General features: G+C 43.7%; 1 protein-coding gene across 1 annotated transcript; it reads left to right on the top strand.

The window, feature by feature from the left end:
- Positions 1–4,161: 4,161 nt before the first annotated feature.
- On the top strand, positions 4,162–5,655 carry LOC125549024 (uncharacterized protein At4g15970-like). Its single transcript, XM_048712525.2, has 3 exons — positions 4,162–4,414; positions 4,503–4,868; positions 5,039–5,655. Exons 1-3 carry the CDS (start codon positions 4,175–4,177, stop codon positions 5,528–5,530), a joined length of 1,098 nt encoding a protein of 365 aa, XP_048568482.2. The 5' UTR covers positions 4,162–4,174; the 3' UTR covers positions 5,531–5,655.
- The last annotated feature ends 3,134 nt before the right edge of the window (positions 5,656–8,789 follow it).

Here is an 8,789-nt window from a genome sequence, read left to right as displayed (position 1 = left end):
CCCAGGCACAATGTCCACGTCTTTAACCAAACAGGCCCTTTATCCTCTCCTCACACAACTTGTTTTCAGATTTCTCCCACATCTCCATCTCCGCTCGCCCCTCTCTCTTTGTATCCAGACTCCAGCAGCGCCATGGCTTCTCCGACGAGCTCCGCCGGCGGGACCCCATCTGCTCCTCTATTCACCCCTCTCCAACGAGATTTCTCTTCTATGTTGCATAGCTCGTCAGCCCTTTCCATCCCGCTCCTTCGACAACCCACTGTCGCTACAGATAAAGGAAATGGACCATAGGGACGGCGGCGGATGGAGGAGAATCACGCCGGGAGAGCTACAATTGGTGGACCGAAGAGTTGCAACCGGCCACGCCGGGAGCTGCAACCGGCCACGCCGGGAGCTGCAACCGGCGGACGGAGGAGCTACAACGGGTAGGCGGATGGTGGTGACCACGACCACCAAGTGCTACACCGGCGGCGACCAAATGCTGGAACCAGCCTCCAATTTTGCTACTACTCGCGTTTTGATTTGATGGAACCGGTGCCTAATTTTACATTTTCGCTACCAACGTTTATTTTCTTGCTGGATCTAGCATCATTTTTTTGTTACTATGAGTGTTTTGAGTTTGCTTGAACCAGCGCCCATCTTTTGCAATTTTTGCTACCACTAGCGTTTGGCTTTGCTGGAACGAGCTTTATTTTTTGCTACCACCGGCGTTTTTGAATTGCTGGAACAACATCCAAGTTTTGCAATTTGTGCTACCATCGCTTTCTTTCTTTGCTGGAGCCAGCGTCAGTTTTCGCTGCCACCGTTGTTTGCATGCGAACCAGGTTGTCGTCGCCACCGATTCTACAGGTGGGTGAGGAGGAAGGGATGTGCAAAAGCGGCAAGGGGCGAGCGTCGGCGGCGACTGTCGATGGTGATGGGACGAGTCGCGCGCGCCCAATGCAGAGGAGGGGGAGGGTGGCCGCCAAGTCTCCCTCGTTTTCTTCTCAGATTCATGTGCTGCGCGAGAAAGATGACGAGGAACAAGCCCCATCTAATGACTATGGGAGTCAATCAGACGGCTAGCGTGTGACCGGCCCAAATCTGAGCCGGCGCGCTGGCGCCTAGCACTCACCCTTGTCATGGGGGACGTTTCCCGTTGCCCTGCCTTCAAAGCAGTTCTATGTTGTCTTTGAGCAAGGGCCGAGTGCGTATGCGTAGTGAAAACCATGCACCACCTGCAAGCTTTCCTCGTCGGCAAACCTGTTGCGTGCACAAGTTGCAGATAGTGAGCTTAATTTCTTCACTGTACATGGCTGAAAGCTGGCAAAGACGGGAGGGAAACCAGGGGATCTTGTTCTTTTGTGTGAAAGTGGATATCTATGGCCTTTTTTTAAGGCAAGGATATGTATGAATTTAATACGGTACCATGATAATGATACTTGGTAAGTAAAGATGAACTTAATCCTTCATGCGTGCATCCGTCTCCATCTACCTAGTTTTCGTCCTTGGCCGGTGCAGTGCAAATTGATCTCTGTTATCGCCAACTCAACTCCCAAGGCCGAAGGCCGGGTACATGCAGGCAATACCCAGTAAAAAGAACAAAAGTAAATACAAAATTAACCCTCGAGAAGAAAGAAATCAAAAATAAATTAGAGTACATAAATCGCAAAATTTGCACACCATTTAAACAAAAAAAATGCACTTTTTGATAATATGCAGGTTAAAGATATAATAGTGGATTTTTGGTAAAAAAAATTCCAGAAATGAATGAACTAGTGGCACTGATATTACCCTTAAAACAGAAAATAAAAAAATGAAAGAAAATGTAAATATTGAAGTATTCTAGGAAAGAATGAATTAGCGACATTGGTACTACACTTTATAAGAAGAAAATAAATGAAAAATAATCAAACAAAAAATGAAAAAAACTTGCACACAATTTATGTAAAAAAATATGTTTTTATAATATGCAAGAATAAGCATATAATAGTGGAATTTTCAGAACAAAGGTAGTCTCCAAAGAAGCAATGAATTAGTGGCATTGGTTTTACCATTAAAGAAGAAACAAACAATATAGTTTCCTAAGAAAAAATGAATTAGTAGCTTTGGTATTACCCTTTAAGAAAAACAAATTTAACAAAAACTAAAAAAATCAAAAAAATCTAGTTTCCTAAGAAAAAAATGAATAAATGGATTTGTTATTACTCTTTAAAAAAAGGAAATTAAATAAAGACAAAAAATTAAAATAATGAAGTTTTCTAAGTAAGAATGAATTAGTGGCATTGGTATTACCCTTTAAAAAGAATGAAAATGAAATAAAATCTAAAACAAACAATGACAAATTTTGCACATAATTTACAAAATAATTGTTTTTTGAATAATATGCAATAATAAGCATGCAATAGTGGGGTTTTCCAGAAAAGGTAGTTTCCTAAGAAGGAATGAATTAGTGACATTGGTATTACTATTAAAAATGAAATAAAGTAAAATAAAATCAAAATAATGATGTTTTTCTAAGAAAGAATGAAGTAGTGTCTTTTCTATTACCTTTTAAGAAGAAAAATGAAATAAAAATAAAAATAAAAATTTTTCCCTATGCTTTAATGAATTTCTCTTTGGTATTACCCTATAAGAAGAAACAAAATGAAATAAAAACTAAAACAGAATCAAAATAATGATGTTTTCTAAGGAAGAATGAATTAGTAATATTGGTATTACCCTTTAAGAAGAAAGGAAAATGTCCCCTAAAAATGAAACAAAATAATGACAATATTTACACACAATATACACAAAAGATGTGCTTTTTAAAAATATGCAAGAATAAGCACGTGATAGTGGAATATCTCAAAAATAAATAGTTTCCTACGATTGAATGAAATAGTGGCAGTGATATTACACTTAAAGAAGAAAGAAACTAAAATAGACATAAAATAAAAAGAAAAATAAAGTTTACTACAGAATAATGGATCAGTGGCGTATTAACCTTTTAGAATGAAGAAAATTAAAAAAAAATGGGACACAATTTTGCACTGAAATTGCACGTTTTTAATATGTAAGAAAGAAACATATAATTGCACGTTTTTAATATTTTTATAGTTTTTGCATGCAAATTTTATACTCACTTAACATCCCAAACATGCACATAAAAAACCAACCAAAAATAGAAGAAAAAACCCTACACAAACAGAACAACAACAACAACAACAAAAACAAGAACAATGCCTTTAGTCCCAAACAAGTTGGGATAGGCTAGAGGTGAAACCCATATTTGTTTGTGTAGGTAAAAAAACCTACAGAAACAGCCCAATAAGAAAACACATAACGGGTTTCAGTCCAATAAGGAATCGACTAACTCAAAACATTGGTCAGTCAAATCCTTTCGACCCAAAATCTGAGACTACACACAACAGGAAAAAAAACAAAGAACACGTATCTTGGAGCAGCAATCAAAGGTAAAAAAAATTGACTAACCAAATTTAAAAATCAGGCAACTTCCATATAAGCTAATAGAGTGCTTATGAAAATACATTGAGGTGTGGGTGGGGTCCAAATTGGATATTTTACCTTTCTGCATTTTCCAAGCACTGTATAGCTGCAACGAATTCTTTATACCAGAATACCATTTCGAGGTCTCCAAGCAACAATGAACTGGTGGATATCGTGGGCATTAGAAAATTCAGGTTCCCCGCCAAATGGGATTAAAATTTGGCTACAGATAGCCTTGAACATGATTGAAGTGCCAGTCTTTGTTATCGCGAACACATGCTGCCAACTCACCTCGGATCATCGTGCCCAGCACGTACGCCATGGTGGCCATCAGAAAGTCAGAATGTCGCCGAGATACCCCATGGCGCCATTTCATTGCCAAGTCGGAAAACAGCCCAAAACACCGTGCTCTTTGGTCCATGCGTGCAGCCGTGCAGCTGCAGGTAGGTTTTCACCTGGAGTGACGAGAGGAGGTGTTATAAGTACGAGGCAAAAATCAACTGAACCACAGCAACATGCTGAATCTTTCAAAAAAAAGTATAAGGCAAAAATGGAAGCCTTGGAGGGTGACGAGCTTCCGGCCGTGTGCGTTCGCGTTCGTGGTGGAAGCGTCGTGTGCAGGGGTAGTTGGCATGCAAGTGGCGCCATTTTTAGCTGTATACATCTGCAGGCCAGTTGGGTTGCAAGTCGACGGCGGCTCTGGGTCATGGCAATGGACATGACGAGCCGTCTGGGAAAGCAGCGCAACGGGGCCGGCGTCAGCCACGCGGTCTCGTTCCTCCTCGGGGCCCTTCTCCCCACGGTGCTGATCTTCTTCCTCGCCGCCGATCGGGTCGGCGTGCAGCTGGCCACCATATCGAGCTTCCAGTTCTGGAATGGATCGACTCACCAGCTGGCTACTAGCAATGCTACTAACCTCCCAGGTGACGGCTCGGGCGGCGAAAAGGTACGTCGCGCAGTTCATTCGCAGTGTGTTGCATGGCATGGTACTGTATGCACAGTGGTTGAGAAACTAACCGATTTCCGCCATGCAGGAGGAAGCATTCCCGGGGCTCGCGGAGCTGCTGCCAAAGGTTGCCATGGACGACGGGACGGTGATCATCACGGCGGTGAACGAGGCGTGGGCGCGCCCAGGCTCCCTCCTCGACCTCTTCCTCGGCAGCTTCCGCGACGGCGACGGGATCGCGCACCTCCTCAACCACACCCTCATCGTCGCCGCCGACCCCGGCGCCTTGGCACTTTGCCAGGCCGTGCACCCGCACTGCTACCTCCATGAGGTCACCTCCGCCAACGTTAGCTCCGCTAACAGCTTCATGACCAAGAGCTATCTCGAGCTCATCTGGGCCAGGCTCGAGGTCCCACAACGTATCCTCCAACTTGGCTACAACTATCTCTCCACCGTAAGCTACCCCGCATGCCTCTAACAATTTCACAAACCGTTGAGAAACATTGCATTCTCTTTTTTCTCTCATTTCATTTTTTAGTTGTGTTACATTTTATTATTTCAAAGAGTGAAAGATCACACACTATGTCTAGGTTATGCATCTTCAGTTAATATTATTGATGGCAGGATGTGGATGTCATGTGGTTGCGCAACCCGTTCCGGCACATCAGCCTTTACGCCGACGTGGCCATGTCGACCGACCGCTTCTACGGCAATGCCGAGGACCTACAAAATGTGGGAAACGGCGGCTTCTACTACATTAGGTCGACAAACCGGACGGTGGAGATGCTAAGTCGTTGGCTGGCAGCGAGGTCGCGGTTCCCCTCCGCCCATGACCAAGGAGTGCTGAACGAGATCAAGGCCGAGCTCGCAGCCGGTGACCTACAGATCAAGTTCGTGTTCCTTGATACGGTGATCTTTGGCGGTTTCTGCCAGTTCCACGAAGAGATGGACAAGGTATGTACGATGCACGCCAATTGCTGCATCGGGCTCGAGAACAAGGTGGACGACCTCACCAACATGATTGCCGATTGGAAGAACTACACGAGCAAGACGCCATCGGACAAGTTCAAGTGGACGTTCCCCACCAAGTGCAAGGCGTCGATGGGAAAACGCTAATTAGTGAAATGGAGTATTATAAGAACACAATCTAGCATTCCAGATGCAAAAAGAACGAAAGAGAATTACCTCCCCCCCTCCCCGCGCATCTTGACGTCCCTATGAAGACCCTTCAGTTGGGTCCGTTTTCCATTGTTATTAAGTCCTTTCCATTTTACTACACGGTAACGCCTCAGTTTTACTGATGTTTCACTAAGGTTTGTTCGAGGTTTTCATTAGTTTTGTGGAACACTTTAAGAGAAGGTTTCCAGTAAAACCGAGCGGAACTCAAACTAGCTAGTACAAAACTACATTGAAACTGAATCTACCAAAGTACGTACCGAAACCATATGAACCCATGAAACCACAATGAAAGTTGTTGGAAACCTTATGGTACCTGCATAGATAAAATATAGTTTTGGAAACAAAATTTTGAAATCCGCTAAAACGTGAACCAAAACTATGTGAAAACATGAAACCACGATGAGGTTACTGAGAACCATTTGAAATTTTATCGATAAAAAATGGGTCAGAAAGTTTCGTCGATATTTCATTCCAGTTTCATAACATGAACATTATAAATTTGAAAATTGTTCAACATTGATATTCTTTGACAGACCGTCAAGATAACGAAAAGGTTTATGGTTTCTAACTTTGAAAATGCGTGGGTCAATATATGGGAGAGGGGGGGGGGGGGATTGTGGTTCTTAAAAACTGGAGAGTTCTAAACTAAAAAAATGTATGATAAAAGATCCCACGAATGTCAAAGTCCTTGGAATAATTGGATAATCCTTGGACATCAACATACACGTGGGAAATCCTCGTTGATTCCATATGCGTAATTTAACACAGAGTTGTCCGAGCCACAACCGAGGTAAGTGGTCTAGTCCTACCCCGACTAACGAGTGTGTGACTATTCAGAACACTGGAGAATACTCCGGTGGTTACTAAACGGTGTGACACTCTCAATCGAAGAACTGAGATGCTCAGATGGATCTCGGTTTGGTTCTCTACGATAGCTTTACGTGAAACCTGAATTGCCATGATAGAATCTTTCCGCAATAGCTCCTCTCTTTTCTTCATCTTGCCGAGGTGGGTATGGGTGGTGATGACCCATGGTTGCTGTGATGAAGTGGTTATAACAAGGTTAACATATATGTCTTTATTTTAGTGTCATTAGAGTATGCATGACACAAATGTATGTGTACATGTTAGTCATGTCAAAGTTGTTTGTGCATCTCGACAATAATATGAAGGCCAACTGAAGATGGATGCACACTAATTAACTTGAGTTCCTGCATGAGGCTATATGCTTACCAATATAAGGCACAATATATGTGAAGATGTGGTTTGGATTCAAAGGTTAGGATCGAGAGGTGATTGTAGGAATCATCCAAACACGTATGTGTAGAAGCCACATAGGAATAGTCCAGGTCATTTCTGTCATTGTATGTGAGTTGTAATCAAGCTAGCTAGTCTACCTGTCTTGTTTTTCTTAGGTTAGGCAACAACATGTCATTTAATTATAGTCACCAGAAAATGGAATAAACATGAGACACATTAGGTGCAAGTCGCCAATCATAATGTGTTCATGTGTGCGAATTGGTCATGAGTGTTCACAGTGGATAAAGAACGGTGGCTTGTGTCTCCTTTCGTGGTCCGAGTTCGAGTGAGTTCGGATAGATAATAGCAAGTCCCTCATCAACAAATCTCTCTCTCTCTCTCAATACACCGAAGAGTCCATCCAATATGTATGGACAAGATAGTGCCAATCATTCATGATAGAAGCATGGAAGCCACACTTAATACAAGTTAAGATGAACCATGAGATGGTATCCAAAAAGTAATTTCTAACATGGAATAATTATAATTGTCGGATTACGGGTTCCGGCAAACCCTTGTGAGGTCAAACTCTGGGGTGCGCACAAGAACACTCTCTTCCTTGCTCGCTCACTCAGCGATTCCACGGCCTAGCTCGACGGACCCAAAGAACAAGAGACACGAGGGTTTATACTGGTCTGGGCCACCTTGCGGTGTAATACCCTACTCCAGTTTGTGGGTGGATTGCCTCGGGGGGCTGAGGATGAACTAATACAATGGATGAACAACCTCAGAAGGCGAGGTGTTCTTGGGCTCGATGAACTGGTGAGCTCGTAGGGTGGAATGAATCCGATCCCAGATGCCCCTCTCTCTCTCTCTGCAAGATGAGTCGATCCTCCACTACGGTGTTGGCTAGGTCCTATTTATAGTGGCCTTGGTCCTCTTCTCAAATGTTAGGCGGGAAGGGATCCCACAATGGCCAAGTTTGAAGGGGGACAACTAGTACAAGCTATCCTGACAAAAGATAGTCTTCGCCTGCCAAAGGCTCTAGTGGTGATGCTGATGTGGGCTCCGCGACAACCTCCGTCCTACCGTCCCGCTGGTCTTGATCTTGTTGCATCGATATGGAAACCTTTGTCTGATGCCTCGGGACCCTGCACCTGCGCTTGCCTCCTTAGCATCAAATAGGAAACTGGTACACTGCGCCCGCTGGCGCTCGCCTCGCCTTGGTCGTCATGGTTCATGTCACGTGAACCTCGCGAGGTGCTCCCTGCATAGATATCTCCGCTCCTCAGGAGCCAGCCTAGTGAGGCTGCCCCAGGGAGGTCTTGGTGTCGTCCGCCTCGTGAGGCTTGGCCCCTTGCGAGGGTCTTGAGTTATTGTTGCTGAAGATGGGCCGTACTAGGCCGTTGGTGGAGCCACGCCCTGGGCCGCAGGCAGGCAAGTCTGGGCACCCCCGATCCCAGAATGCCGACAATAATAAATAGTATAATGCCATGGGCCAACCTTCAAACATGCCTTCAATGTCGTGCATGTTTGCATCCATATATATATATATATATATATATATATATATATATATATATATATATATATATATATATATGTATGTATTTCCACATCCATTCTCACCCACTCAAGTAGGAGAATGTACGCCCTCAACAACATGCATCCTTCTGCTCCCATTATTCATTGGTTCGAAGGGTTGGAATTAGAGAACTCAAAAGGAAGAGCATGAGGCCTAGTTTAGGGATATGAAGCATCATGAAAGCAATGAAAATTGCTACATAGGCCTACTAGTGTTCCATATTCTAGATATTCATGGGATGACGCCATGCTGGATCAACCAATCTATCCTCTAGGTATTTATCGAGTGAAACAAACCTGACACATACTCCTCAAGAATAAATTATGTTGGTCGCGAGACTGAGGTAGTCCTATGGTGTATCTCTGGCTACAT

The sequence above is a fragment of the Triticum urartu genome, chromosome 3A (assembly GCF_056163025.1).
Source record: "Triticum urartu cultivar PI428250 chromosome 3A, HENAU_Tu73, whole genome shotgun sequence".
Lineage (NCBI taxonomy): Eukaryota > Viridiplantae > Streptophyta > Magnoliopsida > Poales > Poaceae > Triticum > Triticum urartu.
The sequence above is the reverse complement of the archived record's forward strand: the minus strand, read 5'-3'. Positions and strand labels throughout refer to the sequence as shown.

What these genes read in the sequence shown, in the direction of transcription:
- LOC125549024 (XM_048712525.2), top strand. Translation starts at nt 4,175, where the DNA reads ATGGCAATGGACATGACGAGCCGTCTGGGAAAGCAGCGCAACGGGGCC. An exon ending in ACGGCTCGGGCGGCGAAAAG is followed by an intron (nt 4,415 to 4,502) that starts GTACGTCGCGCA and finishes TCCGCCATGCAG; the next exon opens with GAGGAAGCATTCCCGGGGCT. An exon ending in GCTACAACTATCTCTCCACC is followed by an intron (nt 4,869 to 5,038) that starts GTAAGCTACCCC and finishes TATTGATGGCAG; the next exon opens with GATGTGGATGTCATGTGGTT.